At 45.7% G+C, this 24,898-nt stretch overlaps 1 protein-coding gene and 1 long non-coding RNA gene across 7 annotated transcripts in view; both read left to right on the forward strand.

Annotated features, from left to right (window-relative positions):
• SYNPR (synaptoporin) overlaps positions 1-24,898 on the forward strand; it is a 100,688-nt gene that overhangs the window by 40,595 nt on the left and 35,195 nt on the right. The window contains exons 1-2 of one of the 6 annotated variants that reach the window (XM_079316659.1): positions 17,396-17,515; positions 17,712-17,768. The exons of 4 other annotated variants lie outside the window; for them this stretch is intronic. In XM_079316659.1, the coding sequence (XP_079172785.1) occupies positions 17,745-17,768 (24 nt within the window). In that variant the 5' untranslated portion in view covers positions 17,396-17,515; positions 17,712-17,744. Of the gene's footprint in view, positions 1-15,598; positions 15,816-17,395; positions 17,516-17,711; positions 17,769-24,898 lie in introns of those variants that run through there. One more of the 6 variants, XM_079316660.1, reaches the window with a different exon arrangement.
• LOC306807271 lies at positions 1,203-12,909 on the forward strand. Its single transcript, XR_013775682.1, has 3 exons — positions 1,203-1,360; positions 7,738-7,808; positions 8,782-12,909. It is a non-coding gene; the product is annotated as an uncharacterized lncRNA (long non-coding RNA).

Below are 24,898 nucleotides of genomic sequence, written 5' to 3' on the forward strand. Positions count from 1 at the left end.
ACAAATAAAGCAACTTTTTTCTTTCGTACAGAATGGGCTGTTTATCAAAGCTTGTATTCCTGAACTCAAAAATACTTTCACAATAGAAGAAAATAGCTTGTTGACTATTTTTGGCTCTGATGGTTCCTACTCCTCAAATAGCAATTTATGTGTTTCATTTATAACCTCTTGACAGGCCTTGTGTTTCACAGTAACAAAAAGGATGGTTTACACTTAAAATGATTAGATTGTCAGCTTCTGAGCACACACTGAAAAATTGTCTATGTCAATTGTCTGTTTATGGTTTTCATGAGAATTTGCATGTGCAAGTCAGATATTTTGTTGCACAACCACATCTGAGTTGTTGTAAATGCATCCAGGCAGGTTTGGCAGGTATGTTTGGGCTAAAGAATTACTAAAATATGCTAAAAACCTGGAGGGTGGCTGAAAGTAGGTTGAGATTTGGTCATTGACATTAAAAGGATGTTGATTTTGTAATGCTGCTTAAACCTTCTTTGGCTTAATTTCATTTTATGCAGGGGTGTTAGTATTTTGTATTTTCCTTGGTAGGGAACTAGTCCTTTTATGTGCTTTATATTGTTCCTGAATGATTGCTCATATGTATGTACTATATATTACTTTCAATTTTCATAAGCTGCTTTTTCTTTTTTTTCCCTGAGTGATCTGTACTTCAGAGTCAGCATCTATGAAGAATTAAGTATTGTTTTTTTCAGGCTGGTCATGAGACTTTGCAGCAGACCTCAGAGATGAAGTGTAAATTCAATGAACCCAACACAGTGCTCCAATACCAGTGTACATGACAGCCACAGTCACAGCTGGAGGATAATCATGTAGCTAGAGAAAAAAAATATCTCTAATATTAGTATACTACTATTATTTGTTAGTAACTATTGTAAGAAGAGGAACACTGTCCATCCTAGTTCTCTGCCCAGCTGTATTTAAATGCAATAACTGCATGCTAAATTATTAAGTAGTGAAAATATTTTATCTGCAAATCTAAATTTTGCTCAGGTTTTACATAACCCCAGAGTTTCTGGGCTGAGGAAGAGCCCAGCCACACCTGGGGTGCACTTGGGATTTGTGAGCTGGGCAAAATCACCAGCCCAGCATGCCTGGGGTCAGTGCAGGTGAGCTCACATCAACCCAAGTGAAAATTTAAGAGGCCATCATTAATTACCACTACAGAATCACATCCAGACATTGCTTTTAAGGAAGGGAGAGAGAAGGAGCATCAGTTTTGACAGTGGCTGGTGCAGGTGTGAGATGACCAGGTGATGTGCTCAGGTAAGCTGGTCCTTCCTGTTGCTTTCTCTACAATTCTTGTGCAGATCTGTGGAGCAGGACTGAAAATATGGACAAGGTAAGTCAGTGAGAAAGGGAATCAAGAGATTTTAGGCTTACTAAATTGTACTGTGTAGTCTGATTTTCCTGTATAGCCATTGAAAAGAGCTGGGCTGCTCCTTAAAGTAAGTTAAGGGATGAGGTTGATGCTGAGAAAATGTCTGGAGCCATCTGATTCCATGTAAGCATCCTTTGGGAAGGTGCAGGAACAGCTTCACAACTTCCCTGGAGTGGGACTCTGCAGGAAGGGGAGTTTTGAGGGAGGGGGTTGGTGAGGAGTGGGTGTTTCACAGACTGGAAATAAGTTTTCTGCAGAGTGGCCAGATTGTAAGTGGGGCTACAGCAAACTGGGAGAGCTGAGTGATGGGCAGGTGAGGCAATTTTTCCTGCCTTGCTCTGTGCTGGTTAGACTCTGGGACACCATCACATTTTGGGCTTCATTCTAAAAGAAGGAGATAGTTGGGAAAACAGAGTCAAGAAGGAGATACTAAAAATGGACTGAGTAGAGGGTGTGGGGAGAAAAATTGTGGGATTTGGGCTATTAACTGTGAGGGGAAAAAAAGAGGTGACTGGAAGGAGGTAAGATCATTTTTAAGTTCTCTGGGCTGCTGCAGAGGAGAGGAAGGGAATGGGCAATTTTCTTGTCTGTGCTGGTTGTGAGGAGAAGACATGCTATTAAGGGATACACAATTCTAAGAAGCAGATGGAGAAGCACTGGGGTAGATTTGCCCCAGGAAGTTGTGAAGTTGCAGTCACTAGGATACAGAAGTTAGATAAACATCTGCCAGAAAAGATAGAGCTGCCTGGCCTCTGCTCTGAGGGTCCTTTCAACCCTCTTTGCACTGATGACTTTGAAATCAAATTATGCACAAAAATAAGACAATGCATTGCATTTCCTCTGCAAAGAAGATGCAGGGTGTGCCCAAGAGGAAGAGATGTGGAATCAAATGGCTGTGGCAAGGGACAAAATGTGACTGAGACCTGAAACCAGTATTATTTCCTTCCTTCTCTTCAAATATTAATACTCTTTTTTTTTTTATGCTATTAAGATAGCCAACATTACTCTAAGCTGTTGCCTAAGCCATTAATGCACTGTGTTCTGAGTTATATTTTACAGGTATTTTCCTTCCCCTCTTGTGAGATTTTGTTATGAAGTGTCCTCATTGGCAGCAGGGCTGGGATATGATGCAGTGTGGTACTTCATGAACAAGTTTCTAAGACTCTGGAAGGAACAGTGACTTTCTGGAGCAAGACTTCTTTGTTTCCTTAACAGTAAACAGGCCTGCAGGATGACTGATCTTGGTAATAATAAAGAAAAGCACACTGTGTGCACTGGGAAAATAATAAGAAAAGGATTTGTGAGTGTTTTGGAGTGGGATTCTTGGGACCATAATCCTTATCCAAGGGAGCTCTCTGTACCAGGGACACTGTGGAAAGGTCTGTTGAGGTTTGCAGGTGCATACCATCCAAAAACATTTTCATTTAACAGCACAAGAGTGTCAATTTTGGGAATTATAGTCCCTCCCACCCCTCCTGAGGCAAGTGCAGCGAGCTGAGGTCCAGGAGATGTAATGGTGACTGTTGCAGGTACATTTATTTTCTGGAATGTAAATCCTGTGGTTCATGGGGTAGATGTGCATTCAAACATTTCTTTTGCCCACCTATAGGAGTTCTCTCAGCCTCGGGTCATCTGCTCAGAACAAAAGCTAAAACCTTGAAGGTTTCACCTGCTTGGAAGCATTTTCCATCTGTTGAGATGCTTAGCAGCAAGCCTGGGCAGCAGAGTGTGAGTGTGGTCCATAATTTCTGGTCTCTGTGATCAAAGCTTCCTGATGAGTAAAACCTTTTCATCCACATCAGTGATGGGAAGAGCACAGGTTCTGTTACCTGCTGTGGAGGGACCTGTGTTTTTTTATTGCCTGGAATGCAGAGAGCCAGGGCAGGCCCAGGCAGAGCTGCTGCTGCCCTGGCAAGAAGCTGTCACGCAGCTGCAGCTCTTCAGTCTTAGTAGAGACAGAGCAGGGAGCTGCAGGCTCTTGGTTGGCTCGTTAATGCCTGTGCTTGTCACTCTGAGTGGAAATATAATGGTGGCTTTTGTGTATTAACAGACTTCTGATGTTGAACAGGACTGTGGAGAATTCAGAAGCTGCCTGAAAATTGTGTTTTCTTCCCGTGTCTCAGATGTGCTGAGGGTAAACAGCTCTGCCCTCTAGTGCCATTTGCCAGATCTGGTAAAGCTGAACACAGTGAGCCAGGGAACACAGAGCATCCCTTGGAGCACATTGACTGTGCTGCTCCAGGCTGCTCTGGGCATCCCACGGGCAGCTGGAACCAGGACAGGAGGGTTTCAGCCTCTCACCAGGCAGGAAAACATGGCATCTGTTGGCAAAGCTGCTGCACAGCATCCCCATGCTCATTTCTGTGCTCTCCATCAAACAACCCTGCTTAGCCTCATATTTGCTTTCCTATTATCTTTGGTATGCCTTTGGGAGACATGCAGAAGAGCTAAATGATTTCAGCAGCTTTGCACTTTCAGCCCCATAAATAATGAATTCATCAGGGTGAGAAAACACGTGCCCAGACACAAACACATGCAGAGCCCTGCAGAGAAAAGGGAATAGACAGAAGCTTGAGATCCAAATGCAGAGCCCTGTGGGGCTCTGGAAACTGGGAACTGCTTTTTGGAGTGAGAAAGTGTCAGGGGGTGGGTGTGGAGTTAATTGGCTCAAGAAGAGCCTAGAAGCAATTAGGAGAGCAAGTGAGTGCTAGCTGAGGTTGGAAGTGATAAGTTGCTACCTGCTTGGCTTTTGGAGAAGGCCATTAGTTTGAAGATGTTTGTTTTATCATCTCTAAGTCCTGTCTTCCAGCATCAGATGAAACAATTCAGTTGTGACTGGCACCCTGCAACATGGCAAGGGGTACAAATACATTGTGAACCCACTGCACAGACTCAGCTTGATGGGGAAGGATAGTGGGGTTTCAAAGGATCTACATTTCTGCAAGTTTTGTAAAATTAAATTAATAAATAAATGGAACCTCCCTAGTCCCACACTGCCCCTGCTGAAAGTATTTGCAGAGGTGTGTATGTGTGACTAGACTCCAGAGAATCCACCCATCCCTCCTCCTCTGCTGGGCCAGTTGTGAACTTCTGGGGTTTACAAGGGCTCTCTCCTTGCTGATGCTCTGAGTGCCCTTTCCAGGAGAGATAATGTGCAGGGAAGTGTGAGCCTGGCTGGTGTGGGGAATCCAGCAGCCCAAAAAACAGGTATCTGCCAACCTGGGCTTCACCAGGAAGGTAAATGAGATGCAACAGGTTCACCTGGGGAACCCTAGCAATGTTCTGCTGGCTGGAGATCTTTGTGTTAACTCTGTTAAATTCTTTTATGGAAAAATTGCAAAGAAAAATACACTGGTTTGCAGTTAGTCCTTCAAACATGAGTGCTACTGGACAGCCAGGGGAGCACATGGGCAGCTCTTGAGTTTAGCAAATGCTGGGACTTCAATTCTCTAAAATCCATTTTAGCTTGATTTGCACTAAGAGCTAGGGCATTTTCATAAAATTTGGTCCTCTGCCTATAGCCATATCTAAAAGGTTTTACAGGTCAGCTGCCAAGATATCTTTTGTGGAATTGAAAATTTGTTTGGGGAAGTCTGGATAATTACATTTGGAGGCATTTTAGTGCTCAGAAGGTGATGAGGAGGGGAAAGTTTGTGCACAGAACCTGAAGATAGTGAATTTCTGATCTTAACTGGTGCTTGGAGTTCTTACCTTGGTATCAAAACCATAACTACTTGACTATTGCATAAATGACCTTCCAGCATGCATGCAATGATTTATTTTTTCCCCTTGCCACTCAGGCCATCTCTGACAGCTCTTATGACCTGTCTTGACCTGCTGGATTTTCCTCCTTGATCTCTGAAGCAAGTGACACCTACAAGACTCTGCTGTCTGAGCTCCTTCCTTCTCCCCACAGATTCTGAGCATCATTAACTTGTCTTGCTCACTTTGGCTGGGGGTAAACTCTGTGTTCATGTGGGTTTTGTGAACCCAGCTGGCTGGGCTGAGCAGAGGCCTCTTGGTGCCTTCAGAGGTTTACCCTAGAGCTGACAAATTAAATTGGGGGTGAAGGGAAAGGAAGAGGCATCAGTAATTCCTGAGTTCAGGAAAAGTTCAGCCAGAGCTTCCCCCAGTAGCTGTCAGGTTCCTTCTCATCCCCCTTTATATATTTAGCTGTAATGATGAAAGTTCAAACATGAATGCAATTACGAGGTAATTTTGCATCATTCCTAGGAGTGCTACAATCATTACAGACTGAAATAATGTAAGTAGAAACATAATAGCAAAGAGAGAGGAGTGAGCAAAAAAGAAGTTTAGTGAGTTTTGGAAGGAAACAGAGCTAATGAGTTGGAGCTCATCTAGATGGCAACAGCAGGAATTACTTTTCCTAACAAGAGGTGATGCATGTCTGGAAAGTAAAAGTGAATTAAAAAGTTGCCTGATTAGTAATATGGGGGTGGAAAGGGCTAGGAGTAGGCTGAAACAGCTAAGGTATCGTGGATTTGCATGTACTTAATTTTATTCAGAGTGACTGATACTGGGTATCTGTGTAATCCCTAGCTCTCTTTATTTTTAAAATAGTATTTGTGTTGAGCAGTTTTGTTCCTGTTGCTGCAACAGAGTGGATAGAGGAGGACAAAGGTGGCAGCAGAAGGTTTGCCCCAGCCTGGGACCAGCACCAGGCTGTGCCAGGCTTTTGGACCACTGGTGTGCCCACCCTGACCCCATGCCCTTCTGGAAGATAATCCACAGCATCACACATGCAAGGCATGTGCATTTCATGGGCTCATTTATCCTCTGCCCTATCCTGTCAAACTCAGAGCACCAAATCCCTTGGGGTGGCTGCAGCCTTTTGCAGCTCCTTTTTTCAATTTTATTTTTATGTGAATCCTGTTTAAGCAGGCTTGCAGAGGCAGGAGCTGTATAATTAGTGGGAGCAGGTCCCTGTGTTTGCACGGGGCAGTTGTTAGCAAGGCTGTTCCAGGCTCTGCCCTCGTGCTGTGCCAGACGGAGCCGTCGGTGGAAACAGGCACAGGTGGGCTGCCCAGTGAGATGGAAAATAATTAGCAGAGCCTTAGTTTTAGGTTGAAATAAATGGATTGTCCAGCTGTAGCTGCTGTAGAGAGGAAGCTGAATGTTAATTAGATGCCACCAGTAATTATGGTGATTATGTATTTTTTGAGTGGCTGTTGGGAATAGTTCAATTCACTTCCACAGCATAATGTGAATGACGTTTCTGATCGGTTTAATGAAGGGGGAAGGTGCTTTTTTTTAATTTTTATTTTTATCAATGACAGTTACAGTAAAACAAAGCTACTGGAAGATGCAAAAAATGTAAGTTGTTTGATGTAACTGCTCAGAAAAATGATGGTTCGTTGAAGTAAGAGAAAATGCTTTGTATTGGCTGCAAGAAATACATCACAGTTTTCTACAGAGAAAATTAGGCCCTGGCAGAGATAGGACTTAAACCTGTTTTTCCATCTTATGGTGCATTTTCATAATTGTGAGACGAGCAGACCTCTTGAAAATAACTCTGAATTTATTTTGCTGGCTTTCAGGCCTGTTTGATGCTTCTCTCTCCTCCTTGCACAAATAAAGGTGATGCCAGTAAAATTAATTGAAACAGTGATTTTGTAAGAGACTCTTACTTATATTACTTGCCAAGGGCCAATTTTAATATTTAGATCAGAAAAACTAATTTTACAGGCTTGTCCATGCATGGGGCCTCTCTGAAACAGTTGCTCCATACATATTTATGTAGGCATTGTGATAAATCAAGTGCCCACATGCGAATCTGTTCAGCAATATCTGTTGTGCTCTATATTCAATTTTTCTTTCAGTTTTTTCTTTCAGTTGTAGATCAAGCCTCTCACTTATACCCACTAGTTAAGACATGAACACATTAACATGCCACCCACTGTGTCTGATAACCTAACTAACACCTGTGATCTCAGACAGCCTCAGCTCAAATTCACTCTTAGCATTATTTGTCAAGATCATTTGTAGACTAGATTTACATAAATTGCCAACAAGCACATACTGAACACCCAGACTTTTGTGGAATACTTTACTGGAAGTGACTGGTGTGGGAGAATGTTGTCTTCCATGTAAACCAAGTGCTGCTCCAAGGGGGGTTCACATTTCAAGAAATAATAACAAATACTTGAATCTGACACACAAAATGTGCAAAAGCCAAGGACAGTGAGCTGCTTTGCACAGAAAGCCTCTGCTGGTTGGACAAGGACTGTCTTCTGCGATCCACAGGGAGCATCAACCTAAACCCTTGTGTGGCTGCCTAACGTGAGACTTAAAAAATGCACCTCCACCTTCGTTCACAGGGGAAACAGCACCTCAGCCCCTGACCTCCCTGAAGCTGCAGCTTGGAAGAGCCCTGCTGGTGCTGATTCAGGTAGGACATTGCCTGGTGTTTGCACTGGCCATGTTACTCTCTGTGAGGGGCATCACTGATGTTTCTGGGCGCTGGGACAATTCCCTGATGACTCGTGTGTCTCAGAACTGGAATTGTCCCCAGCACAGCATCTTACACTTGCACTTTTGGGGACATCAGTTGGAGAGGTGTAACATTTTACCACATGGCCCAACCCTTGCTTTCCTTCAGCTTTGTTCTCCATGTGGAGTTTCTTCAGTGGTCCCTGGTTATGTTTCAAGGGACCACTGAGTTCTTTGGGTGTGAGTAGACTCCAGCCTTTACAGAGCTGAGTGCAAGTGTCCTGCAGCATGAGATGGGCACACAGAGACATCTCTCCCCTGTACCCTGCCACAGGGGCAGGTCTGTGACATGGTGTGCCCTTCTCAAAAGCAGCTGTGCTTTGTTCCCATAATGGGCACAGTTTTGTAGGGGGGAAGGATTTGCACATCCCATGGAGCTGGAGCAGTGGGTGGGTTGATTGCTGGAGCAGCAGGGTGCCCCACGTCTGGGAACAAGCCTTGGGCTGACAGCTGGCTGAAAGCTTTTGGTGGGTTGGATGCATCTGGGAGCATATGATTTGCCAAGGGGAAGGCTCCTGTCTCCACTGCAAACACAGCAGCCTGTGCTTTCCTTAATTACTTCCATCTAGGAAAGTTGATGGCTTCTTTGATTGAACTATGTTTAATGAAAAATAGGTAGCAAGATGAATGCTTTGCTCTTTGCATCTAAAATCCACTCATAATTAGAACTTATGGAAGTAGTAATATAGTTCCTTTTCATTTTTCTCTGACCAATAAGTCAATTGAAATACATTTTCATCCATAGTACTTTAATTTGGGGAATACAGAGACCCTGCACGTTTTCTTGCATGCCTGGGCCACTGTGCAAATGGGAAAATTGGGCTGACCTTGATTTACCCTCTCCTTACACAGCCTGTGCTCTCCTCTTCCAGATTCATCCTGAAGGATCTACTGCTGTTTTAGAAAACACTGTGTCACTTCACAAGGAGCATAGGACACCCTGGGGCTCTCGTTCCTCTTCTTTGAGGATGAAGAGATGACAATTTTAAATGGACACACCACAAGCAGTGTAGTCAAGAGGAGATGGAGGAAGATTGGGAGCTCTGGCAAACTTTGAAGAATCAGACCCCAAGGATGTTGATGTTGATATTAAGGCCTGTGTTTATAAGAGTGATTGCTTTGCCATGTTCTCCTTGAGGACCTGGCTGAGCATCCAAAGAGAGGACATACACTGTCAGCTGCACTGAGGCAGGCTGGCTCATGCCACCAGATGTGTTTTGTTGCTGTGAGCTCTTCCATGTGCTGTCCCATCACCAACACTTGTGGGAACAATAGGAGATTTTGCTGCACCTGTGCCTGGCAGCCTCAGTTTTCCTTGTTTGTCTTTTACTTTCCACCTGTACTTGGGCACAGGAATGGTTCTCAGTCGTGCTGGTGGGTTTGCTTCAGCCCTGATTGTTGGTGCTTCCCTCCTCTGTCCTGGCTATGCCTGGCACAGCTGAGGCTGTGGGCTCTGCTTGCTGGCAGGGAGGTGCCAGCTCACTGAGTGTCAGGAGGTCTGGCAGCCTGAAGGTTCATTTGCACAAACACCGTGGGTGAGAAGTCTAACACTGTGTTGGGCCACGTTTATTTTAAATCTCAGGGCTGCTGAGAGCTCTGTCAGCCAAGGCAGTCCCCCAGCCTTTGGGAACACCAGGAGTCTCCAGGCTGGACATGGTGGGAGCTCTCCTGGTTTGTCTGGGGTCACCCTGGAGCTGCTTGGCAGCCCAAGCAATGGCAAAAATGTTTTTTCTATTTTTTCTTAAACAGTGAAGCAAGTTTAGTGATGGGGGAGGAGAGAGTAATGCAGCTCAGGAAAGAGCTGTCTTCCCAGAGGGCTTTCACAGCACACACAAGGGATTTTTAGCCCTGGGGTCCCTCTGGATTTCTGTCTCAGGCTTGCATGGGAAGCAGCAGTTTTAGTTTCCTATGTGGCTGCAGAGCATTGTGCTGGAGCTGGTCCATCTGTGCTGTGGGGTGGGAGAAAGGATGAGCAATTATCTTTTTTACACTTTTTTAAACTGGTGCTCTGTTTCTCTCACTCCTGTGTTGATGGACACTGCTGTTGTCCATCCAGGAGCAGGCTGAGTGAAGGTTGGGATGCTGTAGCTCCTGTCTCAGTGTAGTAGGTGAGGTGATGGTTCTCCCAGGAGGAAAAACACCTCAGATGAAGCAGTCTCCCATGATTTCTACATGGACCTGGTGGTGCAGTGAGGGAGCTGATGTGCTCTGTGCTCTTGTTTGTGCCTATCTGCCTCAACAAAGGGCAGGAGAGATGGCTCTGGAGCTGGTCCAGGTGCATGCAGAGCCCTGGCACTGGGTCCCTCCTGGCATGGCCACCTTCCTCTGGGACACCACTTTGGGAAATGTGTTGTTTCCCATCTTTTCCTTGCCAGCTCTCAGCAGTTTCTGTGCATGCCCACCAGAGAGCAACCCCAGCACAGGGTTGTCTCCAGAGAGACAGATTGTAGGGCTGATTGTGAGGCCAAATCCATCTTCCCTCACCCCTTCCAGCCCTATCACCTCATGCCAAACCTGAGCTGAATAGTGAGTTTAGACCCTTTATGTCCTGAGATATCCCACAGGGAAAGAAGGACATGCTGGAGAAGAGAGGCAGGAGACCCTGGCTGTGTCTTCTACAGCAAACTCAGTGCCACCTCTGGGAAAGGACCATGCCATGAATTAGCAAGGGACATCAATCTTGGATGTACAGGAAACAAGTAAGGCTTCAGACAGAGCTTGGCTATTTGGATGGTTGAACATCTGTTGCTTTTTGCAGTTTCCTATAAGTGCACAGACAAATGGTACTCATCTTGGAGAAGCACAGAATCATTTAGTCTGGAGAAGACCTTTAAGCCCAACAAACATCCCAGTGGGCACATTTGATGCTTGAGCAGGTAGCTGGGTGTCTTGGTGGGGTTTTTTATGTGAAACTCTGTCCCAGTGTTTGGGGAAGGAACAAACCCATGTTTTTCATGTATCTTCAGACTTTGTGAGTGTCACCTCAACCTCAGGGCTGGCAAGCAGTCACAGCTGGGCTTGGAGGTGAGGTTCAACTATGCAACATGAAATATCTTAATTGAACTGCCTGGGTCAGGAGGGAGAGAAGGGCAGGACTGGCCTTTCCTGGGATAGACACAGCACAGGGAAGTGAATCTCCTGTCCCTGCCCTCTGTGCCTCCTCTGAGCTGCAGGAGCAGCAGTCACAGCCCAGGGGTGGGTGCCAAGGTGTGTGGCACTGCTGAGCTGATCCCCAGTGCCTGCAGAAATGGGCTTTGGAGAAAACTGAGGGAGGAAACAACTCCCTGCTATTTTTATCCTTGCACCAGCCCCCAGGGATTTCGATTGACAGGATTAGTTATGAAGCCAATATTATGAGTTTAACTATGAGTGAAATAACACAACTTCTGTGGGAAGCAGAGTAAAAGAGGCAATTATACAGTAGTTTAATAACAGCACGCTGCTGGCTGGGTAGCTGAAAACTTACAGTTGACAGTAATTAGATTTTTCCATTCTTCCTGTTAAATAGCTGTAAAAATTACAACAGAAAATAATCTAATTCTTTTTTATTTCATGCTGTTTTCATCATCCAGTTTGGCCTTCTGATTGTTCTTTATATGGTTTTAGTATCTGATATTTAAGACATGCAGAAATGGGACGATGTTTAAAAAAAATGTAGAAAGCACTAGGAATGAGGGAATGGCAGTAACACTCTTCTGAGCATGAGGAACCCAAGGGATGCTTGAATGGACAGTGAGGGCTTTCCAAATTGACTGACTGAATACCAGTTGGGCTTCTAACCACAGGAGTTATTCCAAATCATTTAAAATTGCAGTAAAAAATGAGATGTTAGGAATTAAATCCCCATTTACCTGTCTGTTACTGTAATGTGCCAGGTGTAGATAAGCAGGAGGGATGGAGGGAGGTGCTATGGCACATCAGTCTGCTCAGGTTGCTGTCCTCATCTCCTGCTGGGATGGGAGTCCATGCTGTGATGTGTTTCTGGGCTTCACTCCCACCTTGGGCTCCATGCTGGGATAGCAGTGTGAGTAGTGGGGGTGTTTTTTGACAGGCAAAGCGCTGGACAAGGACAAAAATTTGTGAGGTCCCTCAGATCCACAGGGCATCTTCTCTTCCCAGCCTTTGCTGCTCTTGCACAGCCCTGCAGTGCTGGGATTTGTGCCCTGCAGTGCTGGGGCTGTACAGGCATCTCATGTCCCTGTTGTTCACATCCCAAGTGATGCTTCCTTGTCTGCTGCCCTCCTTTCAAGCACTGTCCTTTTTATTTTTTTTCCTCTGTGTCTAGACAGCAGTAAGTTTTCTCTTTCAGCATAAAAATGTGAATTACTTTAGAAATATACAGTTGTTAAACTTGCAGGGTGAAACTTAATGAGCCAACAAATGTGTGGCATTTGGCTGCTTATGATCATAGCCTGAAAGTGCAGCACAGCACAAAGGGAAGAACTCTCAGGTTTGCTTTCACCATTGAAAGCTCAGGATAGGATATTTGCTTGGAGATTAAAAGTATTTTTCCTTTTGCTCTCCTTTACCCTGTAATGTAAAAGATCCAGGTATGATAAATGGTATTCTGGTTGTGATGTTGTGCAGGGAGTTTAATGTGAAGTGGTGTTTTGCAGCTCTAGTGTCTGATGGGATCTTGACACACAATAAATACATTCTGTGGCAGCACACCCGACCTCACAGCACAGCATGTCTCTGATTTTATTGCTTTATTCTGTCATGGCAGGAGCACCACAGTTCAGCTTCACACACATGTTTCATTTTTAAAGCACTGTGGAGGAGCCCAGAGCTGATAGCAGAGCAAAGGCCAGCCCCAGGTTTGCCTCTACCCCATTTGGTTCCAGTAGTGGAAGAAACGCACTGTGTTTTTGGCAGATGCAAATGCTCCAGATGGTACTGGGAAAAGTGCAAATGAAAGATTTGTTTTCGGCCCTTCCTCACTTTAATAAAATCCTGCTCATCTCTCTGGTAGAACCTTTCTTTTTAGGGGCTTTTAAAAATGTATCCCCTCTCTCTGTTTTTTTTTTTTTCCTACCCCTGCCTCTGAGCCTGGGACTTTCAGCTCATCCCTGTGTCACTGGGAGTTGTCCTGCTGGTTGTTGCAGTCTGCCATCCAAAGTGGCTACCTTCCAACGTGTTTTTTTGGTGCTAGTCTTCAAAAAGTGTATATAATTTATTAATCACAGTGTCTGGCTTTCTGTGTTGGGGCGTGTTGCCAGATTTGAGCCAGGTGGACAAGGCAGTGAGTAGTGCGTGGGGTCTTGACACCTGGACATGCTCTGGTGAAGTGCAGACTTTTAGTGTGTGCTGAAAGAAATATTCCCTCGTGTTCTGGGTTCCTGCTGGCCCTTGTGTGAGGGACAGGGGCAGCTCAGAACAGCTGGTGCTGCTCTGGGGTTGTGTCTGCTGCCCCCATAGGCATTGTTCTTCTGCAAAGCTCTGGTGGAAGAGCAAGAGGCTGGAAGGAGTCACCTTCTGGGGCTGGTCCAACCCGTGGGCCACTACCTGGACCTAATTTTGGCTTGGGGGGATGAGGGAGAGGGGAGCTGTCATCTCCCCCATCAGTTCCATCTGGAATGGCGTGTGTGCTCCCGGGCGTGTGCTGTGCTGATGCTCACACAGTGCCCGAGTCACCACCCTGTATAGGCTTATTCCAGCACATTTCCTTGTTACAAAATTAGATTTTGCAAATTCCTGCTGCACTAGTAATTGAATTGAAGGGGTATTTTTGTTAGTTTTCTCTTCCCCCCCACCCCGTTTTTTTTTTTTTTTTCACTGGAGTAAATCAGGAATAAGTCAACAGAATCAAGCCCTTAGTGCTTTCAGAAACATGCTCATTTAAATTGGATGCAAGAGGGTGTCTGTGTTTACATTTGGCCTGCCAAGAATCTCTGTTTCAGAAACTGGCTTACATAATATGTCAAAATTGGTTTACTCATTAGCATTGCAAACGGCGTGAAACAAGGCGCAGATTGATAAACTGGCGGCAATGTTTGCATCCGGATCTGAGTGGCACAGGGGGAGGGGAAGTTCATTAGGAAACCTTCCATTTCCACAAGAAAAACAAATGGTTTCCAGTTTTAGATCTCAGACTTCGTTAATTTTCCGTCTTCCCAGATTTGAATAAAGATTGAGAGGGAAATGTGAAAATCTCTGTTGGCAAACAGGCAGCCTATCTTAATATTCCCTGTACTGGTGGGTTGTTCACAGCAGCAGCTCCAGGTAGGCTGATTACCCTCTCCCAGCTGGGGCTCCAGCCCTTCTGCCAGGCTCCAGCCTTCTTGGACACCACTGCTGCCTTGATTGATGCTTTCTCTGCAGCACAGGTGGGATGGACCCTTCAATATTATTAATTAACTTTTCCAAATGTGGAGTGGCCACCGATGCAGTAGCACCATCTCCACAGTGCAGTGTGTGATTTCAGCAGTGTCTGTAAATCTGCACACACAGACACAGGAAGAGGCATGAACAGGGCTCTGGGATAATGTGAACAAACATGTTAGGAATAAAGCAATGGAGCAGTGAGAGGGTCTAAGGGTAGTGAGTGCATTTGGGCTTCTGCTATGTGGGTGCTGGATACTCCATGGTGGGTTGGGGGATGGTGGGAAACAACAGCAAAGAGTGGTAGGGAACCAGATATTTGGAGAAGTTTCTTCACTGAAAGGGCAGCCAGATGTTGGAATAGGTGGTGGAATGTCTGTCCCTGGAATTGTTCAAACAATATATGTGTGCTGCTTAGGGATGAGTTTAGTGGTGGTCTTGGCAGTGCTGCATGAAGCTGGACTCAGTGATCTTAGGGGTCTTTTCCAGCTTTTGTAATTCTGAGCTGTCCCATGCAGATGCCTCCCCTGAGTCCTGCTGTATCCAGGGGTAAGTCTCTCCCCAGGCTGCTGCCCATCCTGTCACTGGTGTCACTGCATCCCTTTCAACAGCACTGGCCATGAACCTTGCACAGAGTTGATGAAAATCTGTTAGATGTATACTGCTTTTCAGTAGTACCTAAAGTGGTTTGGGGCTTAAATCCCAGGAAGGTTTTTAGTTTGCTTTGAAACTCCCAACTCAAAAATCAGAAGTAAAAAGCTCTGATACAGCACAGGGACATGGCATAGCAGTACTGGTCTTGGCAGCAGCTCTTCTTGTACTTGGTGATTCTGGGTGCCCCATGCAATATTTCAGATGAATTTTTGAAAATGAGTTAAATAAAGCTGGAGAAATGACCAGGCTGCAGTGCTGCAGGGTCTGCTGCAGCCTGACAAGTGTTTTGTCAGGCACTGGCACATTCACTATCAGCGTTGTTAGAACTAACCCACAGCACTCAGGGTGTGTTACTAGTTAGGGGAAAAAAGCAGCCCTTGTTTTCTATATCCTGTGGAGTTTGTGTTACAATGTCATTTGGAGGAGGTGTGTGACAGGACAGGTCCTCATCTGCTGCAACCCATTGGGCTCTGGCTAAAGCTGCATCCCTACATCCCACACAGGTGCCCAGGTGCACACATATTTTAAAGGGCTGAGACATGGCAGCTCAGCAAAACTCTTCTAATGTATGTTTTTCAAAGGTTTTTCAAAGTTTTCAGAAGACTTCAGTGAGTTTAAGTAAGCAGTTGTTAGCTGTGGGAAGGGAAAATAAATTTTCTCACTGGAAAACGAAAGGAGAGGTGTTTGCATTTCACTTACTCTCACACCTTGCAGCAAGAGGCTGGTCACCATGAGATACAGCACATTTGAGTGCCAGCTGGAGAACTGAGTGCAGTGAAGAAGGCCAGGAGCAGTGAGATGCATCAGCTGGGGAGCTGAGGCAAGCTGAGTATCCTCCTGCCATCCTCCACCAGTGTGCACCCACAGGCTGGAGAAGAGCTCCCAGGGCTGCAGAGAGCCAGCATCACTCTTGGTGCTGATGCAGTGGGTGGTAAGTTTTGTCTGGTCCTTGGTCACCTTTGACCATGTGCAGCGTGAACGTGACTGCAGAGTGCAGCTCCTGCCTGTGTTTGTAAGGCATCAAAGGGCTGCTCACAGTGCAGGGGCAGGTAAAAGCTGCCCAGCTCTGCAGACCAGGGTCACTGTGGTGTTTAATCTTCCTGGCTGGGGCTCAGGCAGCGTGCAGGTGGCTGGTGAATGTTTCTGTGTATGTTAAAATGCACCACGCAGCAGAGCAGTGCTTCAGCCTGAAGAACTCTCTGAGCATCACAGCAGCCCCTCATTACAGCATCAGCAGCATCAGGCTGGATCTGCTGGAAACACAGGGCCACATCGACAGCAGTGACATCTGTCAGCCTGGCTGTGCAGCTCCTGCTTGTGGGAAAGGAGCCTGGAATACTGTGCTCATAAAGGGTTGTCAGAGCCTCCTCCGTGCCTGGATTGTGCTAGAAGTGCCAGCCCCCAACAGATAAACTGTATTATCAGATGGATTCAGCCTCCTTGCTTTTGTATTCAGGATTTTCCCTGTGAATTCCAGCACTTATTGTAAATCCCAAGCCACTGGGGGGAAGCAATTGTGCTCCAATTTTGCCGTGCAGAGAGCTATTGTCACTTCACAGGTGTATCTGTATACCAGCATGTAACTTCTGTCTCCTAATAAAAGGGAAATTTGCCTTATGTCACATGTATTTTTAAATGTTTGGTGCTGTGGGTAGAAAAGAGGGTAAAACAGTGATCAGCTCAGCATTGATCAATAAACAGCACAGTGTGCTTTAGTCTTGGTTACACTGAGTGGTGTTGGGGCACGGGTAAGTGCAGAGCAAACCCCTTTCCAAGAGGGATCCATGGATCCTTTCCTGCTCTTAGCATGCTGATGTCCTGAATGTGGCACTGGCCTGAAACCCCTCCTGTGAGGAAGTTTGCTGTGACAAGGTGTGGGGTTTTTGTCTGTGTGTAGCTGCTGGGGGGAGCAGATGTGGCACCTTCCCAAAGAAGTGATGTGTGGCTGCCACTGGTGTGTCTGGCTCACAAACAGGTGCCTGAGCTCATCCCCTGATACATCCTCCTCCTTCCAACACACATGGGCCACAGCAAAGGTTTTGTTTGGGTGGATTAATAACACAAAATTTTTCCCTCTTGGTGCAAGGCAACCCATGGGTTTACCCTCTGGCTTTCTCTGATATTCAAAAAGGGACAAAGCTCAAATTCCAGGGTGCTTTGGAGGTCTGGTCCTGTGCAAGCACAGGGTGAACTCAGCACACATGAAGGTATGGGAGACTTGAGAAGTCTTTCCCCTTTTTGGATGGGGAAGCTGCAGGGCAGCTGTCTGAGGGGCAGTGAAAGGCATCTCAAAATGTAACAGAGTCCAAACAGCCCCCATACCCCACAATAAAGAAGCACTGCTCCAATGACAGTTTGGAGGATCTTCAGGCTTTTTTCAACTTCATCCCAAAATTGTGAGCTGGTTCTTTTGTGTGGAGCAGACAGGAGGGCCAAAGCAACGCTGCATTAGCAGTGGGTGGGAAGGGGCTGCCTCTCCCAGCCCACCATGGTGGCACCTGCACCTCACAGAGCAATCTGCCCTCACCAAGGGGAAAGGGTTGCTCCACTCAGGCTGTGTGTAGTCAGTGCCTAATAATATGAGCATTTTGCCATCCCTCTGCAAACAAGTCTGAGGCTGCTGCCTGATTGGTATATCATCTCACTTTCTCTCAGCATTGATTTTCTTGCTCTCCTTATTTGCTTCATAAAAAGCGAGGCAAGGAGCTGATGCTCGCTTGCTCCCTCTCTCTCCCTCTCTCTCTCTCTCTGTCTTTCTCTCTCTCTCCTGTGAGAAGCTTTTGGGAGCCTTTATTTTTAGTATGAGACAAACCTTGCTTTATTTCAGGAGACGCAAGTTGGATTATAAATCTTTTTGTAAATGTGTATGGTGATATTTGCTCCGGTAAGTTATATGCATCTCTGTTTATTTGTGTAACTGTACTGGCTGGGGGAGAAGTGGGGCTTTTCAGGAATCATGAAGCCCACAAAAATTGTGTTTAGGCTTGGTTTCTTTGTAGTCTCATGCTGAGCCAAACTGTTCTGTGATTTTTAGATACGTTGAAATATTTTCAGTTTGTATTTGGCTTTGCAGAGAGGGATACCTGCTTTGAAAACTTGTTTTGCACTTCATTTTACTGCAGAAAATGGACAATGATGATTAAAGGGAATAGGAATTCTTATTTATTGTGTTCCTTCTGGCATTTTAAATCAAAGGTGCCTCCTAAATAATGCTGCAATATTTGATAGAAAAAATCAGTAAGAGCTATTTAATATTGATCGAGCTGAAGTACGAAATCTGACTGCCTGTTACCTTAGATCAATCTAAAGTATGACAGCTTGGCAGCAACATGCTTCTCATCAAAATATGTTAATGAAATAAAGAAAATCTTTAATTAAGAAAATAGCTTACTTTTCAGAGTGTAACATCATTAGTACAGGTCAATAGACTGTTGCTCTGACTTTCTGCTCCCTGCCTTTGCTTTTACAGCTCAGCAGCCTCATTCCTCAGCCCTCCTGGTTAACTTGGAGACCTCCTTGTTACCTGTGAATAACAGTGAGGTGCAGTTATTTCTCTCTTCCCATCACAGCTCCTGCTGAGCTTTCCAGGCTGCACAAATCAGAGACTGTAATAATAGACTGAGGAAAACAAGATGTATTCCTTTAATATTTTCAAACTACCTAATACTGGAGTTTGCAGCATTATATTGATTAATTTATTGACCCTTTAATTCTCTCATACTTGAACTGTATCCATGTGCTCCAGAAGTCTTTATGAACTCCAGCTGTAGCACAAGTTGGAGCTGCTGTGAGAACATGTTTGAGTGTGTATCTGCTCAGAAAATCATAGATTAAACCTAGAATAGTCTGCTACTCTCAAGATACCAGGGTATGCTAATAGATATATGAAGTGTACTTTAATAAGATGTTAGAAGGCTGTAACTGAGTTTATTAAACCCACAGGAGAAGGTAAGGATGTTGCATAAGCCCAAGATGAACTCTTCTAAAATCTGAGAGAAATTTCAGATTAGCAATAACTGCTTAGTCATTTTAAGCTGATTTTGGACAGCTTTAATTGTCCATTTCCCCAGTCCTTTTTTTTTTTATTATTTTTTAAGTAATTGTTCATGTGCCTTCTCATCTGCTTGAAGAGCAGCTGGTGGGAATATTTGTTGGTGTGCCCCTCAGCAGTGGCTCAGAGGCTCTGCTGGGTCTGTGCCCTGGCTGGGCTGAGCTGATGCTGGTGCACAGCATCCCATAGGGAGCCAGGGCATTCCACAGGCAAGCCCATGTGCTTTGTTCCTAAAAATGTGGTTGATGGGCACTCAGTTCAGAGGGTTTCTGGTGTTTCTGTGATTGCTGTTTCATAAGGACCATATGTATTTAGAGCAGCTGCATAGCTTGGCACAGAAAACATGGTACATAAAATGTGCTGTGTGCCACCATTCTAGAGGACAAGTACATAAAAATAATTGTCTTTTTACAGTCCTTTAGCTCCTCAGGTGTGGAGGGCATGGGTGCCTGAGCAATGCACATCTCATACACTTTCTAAGCATGATGCTGCTTGCTTGAGGGCAGCACTGGGCATTTCTAACTTTGCTCAGCCCTGGTATCTGGCTCAGTGCAGTCCTTGAGGTGAGCAGAGCAATGGTCAGTGAGTGTTTGGGTAACCCAGGAGGGGAAAGGGCTGAAAAGCACATTTCCTGCTCCTACCCTGCAAAACTAAAGGCCTGGTTTTTCTGTGCCACATAACTCATCATAGCAGGGGTGCCAGACTGCCCTGAAAACAGGTTGTGGTTTATTAAGGAAGGCAGTTGGTCTCATCCTAATTGCTTTGAAGCAGGAAAAGTGGCTTGAAATGGCTGGTTTGACTGCAGGCAGGGGCAAGTCATCCCTGTCCCTGAGGGCAGGTTGCCAGCAGCCAGGGGACTTAAGGCACAAAGTGAAAATGTGGTCAAGTATATTGCTGCAAGACTCTCTCTTGGCAGAGGAGCTTTGGGCTGGGCAGAGATGATCCCAGCAGCCCTACACCTCTGCAGGGTATGGCTGACACAAACTCAGGGGGACAGCAAGCCTGCCCTGCTCATCATGCCATACACACAGAAGTCTTCAGTGTTCATGGGGTTTTGTGTCTGTCCTTTTGCCCATCCTTGTGCTGCAATGTGTGGTGATCCCTCATCTCAGCTCCTTGGTGGTAGCAGGTCTGGGGGCAGCTGCTCCCCAGCCCAGTAGCACCAACCACCAGTCAGCTCTCAGACCTTGCAGCAGCCTCCATCACCTCCCAGGAGTGTGATACCCACTCTGCAGGATGACTTCAGGCTGATGTGCAGAATAGGCTTGGTGCAACTGCAGGGACAGGTTCACAGCACGGTGCTTTGCAAGCCTTGGGACCGAAAATTGGAGATTTGTGCCAGTGGAGGAGGTATTGTTCCCTGCTAGGAGGTTTGAAAGGGGTTTGAAACATTATTTTAGGGTGTTCAGATCCCAGGAGCTTCATTTCCTTTGAGACCTGTCTTCCTGGCTGCTCCTCTAGCAGCTCAAACAATTCCTAGAGAAATTCCATAAACCCTTTAAAAAATTAATTTCTTAAATGTCTGGCTCCTTCTGAATGTCTGATACACTTTTTTGAGCCAAGTCCTTGGAAGATGTAATGAGTACTTTCCTCACCTCTGTTGATCCTGCTCTGATCAATAGAAACTCTGCAGGGGGAAAGGTATTTGTATTGATACTGGGCAGCAGCTGCCTGTCAGTGCTGGTGATGGCAGGTGGCACTTTATTCTTCATGTTACTCTTGATTAGGAGTTCCTATAGAGTTATATGATCGTTTTCTTCCAGGAAATTTTTATGTGAACATGGGATGGTAGATGACAACCTAGCCTGGAGTGTGTGTTTTCCTGATTTTGTTTTGGGCTCTGTCCTTAGTTTGCAGATGTGACCAAAAGGTTGTAAAGAGCACTTGCACCTGCAGTGAGACTCTTTGGTAACTGAACTCTGGGGCTAGAGATGTGACAGTACAGTGAAACTCTTCAGCAGTCTTCTCCTGTCATGTGCCACCTCTTATTCTGGAGGAAAAAGAAATAAAAAGAGCAAAGAAAATAAAATGAGAAAGATGCGCTGAGCCCGTCTGTAGAGACAGAGACAGGTGATCAGCATGGGGTATCTGCAGTGCTGTGCCTTCCCTCTCCTCTCTTTTCCAAAGCACTGTGTGTGTGTCAGGGCTGGCTGGCTGTCTGTCTGTCCGTGCACAGGCTGGGTGGCAGAGCCCTGTGCCACCTGAGGGGCTCTGCAGTGGCTCATCTGTCACCCAAACTCCCCGGCGCCGTGGCAAAGCAAATATGCTGCAGCAGGCTGTAAAGCTGTAAACATATGGGCACTAACAACAGATTAAGTGAGTGATTTAGTCTAAGGGGCTTGGTAGATTACCATGGAATGGATCTTAATTAGAAAAGCAATCAAAATTGCACAGAGTCAATGAGGATGAAACGTCTCTGTTGGCAGCAGTGAGTGTTCTGTCCCCCACAGCAGGGATGGGAATGGGGATGGGGATGGGGATGGGGATGGGGATGGGGATGGGGATGGGGATGGGGATGGGGATGGGGATGGGGATGGGGATGGGGATGGGGATGGGAATGGGGATGGGGATGGGAATGGGGATGGGGATGGATGCAGCTCATGCCCACTTTGGGGGGGTTCCTGGGCTTTGCCCAATTCAGCCCTTAGTGCAGGCTGCCTTCATGCTGAATTATTTGTTCTTTGACCATCCTGTGAGCTGCTCAGTAGGAGTCTGATGGTGGACTCATGTTCCTTTAAAAGCATTAACAAACCAGGAACTGCTGAAGGAGAAGGAGAGCATTTGCACATTTTCCTTAAAACTCTGTAGCAGTACCCAAAGATACATCTAAGTGTTTACCGTGTATAGTACAGCTAGTCCCAGATAAAGGATTGGGGCTTCTAAGTGGCACCATAACACAAATAATTAATAAGTCTATCTCCCTTACTGTGTCCTTATCTCTTCAGTGAGCATGGCCATAATTAGCTTTCACCTGATTCTAAGTTTATAGCATGTTCAATTGCTTTTTCCATTCTGCTTGTGTTTTCTCTGCTTCCTTATTTTAGTGCTCCTGCCTTTATCCCACAGGCCAGAGTATATAGATTTAAAAAAAAATCTGGATATTCATCTCCAGCAGTGCAGATGTAAAGATTGCAACAGCCAAAACCATATTGATGCATTATTGGTTTTGTACAAGAGTCTGTTTCCTTTCTGGGCTCTGGGAGGATTTGAAGTACGTTGGGAAGTGGCACAGAAGATTTGCAGCAGCTGCTGGCAGCTGAGAGAAAGGCAAGGATGACTGGTTGTCTCAGAATTAAATATTTTGAACCACGAAGGAAATGGAAAACATTCAGGCAAGATTTTTGAAACGTTTTTCTCTTTGTGTTTGGAAGCAGGTATGGGTATAGATTTCAGAGAACATGAATTAAGGGGTGTGAATAAAAAGGAGACAGGCAAGAGGTATGGAGCAGCACAGGAATGGGAAGATGTAGGGGAACAGGACAACTTAACCTGTCCAGATGAAGTGTTTCAGAGCTAGTGAGATAAGTACAATGTTGTTAGCATTTCCTAAATATGTTGTGCTTAGGTGTTGCTTTTTATGATTTCAGTGTGGGAAGGAGAGCAATACCATCTCTGGGGACAGAGTATGAGAGGAGTGGTGGAAAAGGAGAGGGAGGTTTTAATTTTAAAAGTGTTTCTTGCTCAAAATGTTCCCTGTAAATTCCCAGAGCTCAGCAAAGCAAACCTTCATTTATAGCCCATCATCTTAATTATTAAAAAATAAATTATTTTTACCATGTGGGCTGATATTTAGCCAGGAGCAAATTCTCATTCCAGCCTTTTGAACAGATGTGGGTGTTGAGGTCAAAGCCAGTTCCAGTGGATTTTTCCATCCAAAACTGGTTTGAGATGAGGCAGTGGGCCCCATGTTTGGAGCCAGAGCCAGGGCAGGCGTGTGGGACAGCAGGTGACAGGCAGCAGATGACACCAGAGAGTTCCACTGGAGCCTAGGGAGCTGAGAGGAAGCTACTAATGGCCTCTGATGAGCATGGACGTGATAATAATGAGGTTAATGCCCTTCCATTCACCCAGAAACATCTTCAGGAATGTATAATCCCTGCTAGTCAATGGGCAATCATTAGGTCATAAATAATACAGCGTGATTGAAGGACAAGAGCCTTTCCTGTAATAATCATTTTCCATAGTGCTGACCCAGGGAGGGTTTGGTTGCAGCCCCCTCTCAGTGCCAGGCTGCAGGGACCCAGCTGTGAGAGCATTTTCTGGGCACAGGAGTGCTCCAACCTCTCAGTTCCACTGTGTGCATCTGTCACCAGAGCAGGGAATTCTCCCCAGGAGCCCAGCTCCACGGAGTGGTGCTGGGAAAGGAGCTGCAGCTAATGGCAAGAACAAAGGCACAAATTAGGAGAGGAAGCAGTTCCAGGAGCCATCAGGGAGTGTTGCCAAGGGACAGTGGTGCCTGGTGCTGATGCTGGCAGTGGGGCTGGGCTCTGTGGCTGGGAGAGGAGCCTTGTCCCAGCCCCAGCCCAGGGCTGTGCACAGTGTTCAAGGCTGCTTTTGCAAGCTGGGTTTGTGCTCCCTGCCATCCAGTGCTGCAGGGTGGTGTAGCCTTGCTTTGGATGAGTCCCTGTGCCTGTATCAAACCCAGCCAGGGTTTGAGGACATTAAATTCAGGGGCACTTTCCCTTCACAGAGTGTTTCTCATGTGTACATATCACTCAGCCATAATGTAAATCCCTGTGATTATTAGAGGGAGAAAATCCTACTCAGTAATAACTTGGATCATGCTCTTTATGCATTTATATTACATTATGGGCCATTTTAAGCCCAGATGCTTTTGAACCCATGAAATGAGCAGCCATCGATTTTATTTTTTATTTTATAATTAAATGTTTACACTTGTTACACAATAAATCCCATGTAATCAGGCTGCAAAGTCTGCACAAAACCTGTTGTTTTCTGGAGGGAGCAGAAACAGAGTTAAGTTTATGCATTAACCTGTGTTTGCTGGGCTGTTGCACATTACCTGTTAGTAAAATGAAACTTGACTTGACCTGTTAGAAAAGGTGTCTCTCTGTGGATTTCCATGGTTTTACCTATGATGGCCACATGTGTTTGGTGCCAAAGCAGCTCATGGGACAAGAGGAAGGGGACATAGACTGGGAGTGGCTGCTGCAGAGCTCTGGGCACTTGTGATGCTCTGGGCACTGTCACAATGTGGATCCTGGTAGAGACTGCCACAGTTGGTTTGTTGGTTTTTTTGTTGGCTGGAAGTCTAGGACTAGAAAAGCTCTCAGGCCCAAAAAGGAGCACATCTCTGCTGCAGTGACATATGTCACAGCATGAATCATTCAGGGTTTATATGTACAAATCCAAACATGTCTGTCCAACTTGTGCTCCTGTGTCCTTAAACGAAGAGGGCACCAATGGGAAGCTGTGGAGCTGCAGAGGCAGAGCCATAACTTCCAGGCTGTTCTACAGCCAGAGGGGAAAAGGGCTGCAGGTATGTCTGTGATACATCCCAAATGAAGCCATGTACACCCAGTAATTACCCCAGCCTGTTTGCAGCACCTATCAGCATCTTTTGCTTCATGGCAGACATGCCACCAATGTGTCAATGTCTCTGTGCTGAAAGCAATTTATACAATAAATTTTAAAGCCCTTCAGGTCCTTGTAAATGCTTGCCTCAGACCTTTGACTGATGGTTAGAGGTGCTGAGAGAACTTGGCAGCTTGTGTAAGTACCTTTGTACTCCAACAGCTTTTCACTGACTCCAAGAAGAGATGCTCTATGTGTGTCCCTATTTTCTGCCTGTTAACTCTTCCATGCATGCTGCCAACCTTAGCATTAGCTTTTAACTTCATGGCTGACCCATTAAATACTGGATGAAACAGCTTGCATTACATTTTGAACTTAATAAATAGGAAAGGCATTACACAGATTCTGTCTGGCCATCTGGAGGAGCA

Source organism: Erithacus rubecula, assembly GCF_903797595.1.
Source record: "Erithacus rubecula genome assembly, chromosome: 13".
Lineage (NCBI taxonomy): Eukaryota > Metazoa > Chordata > Aves > Passeriformes > Muscicapidae > Erithacus > Erithacus rubecula.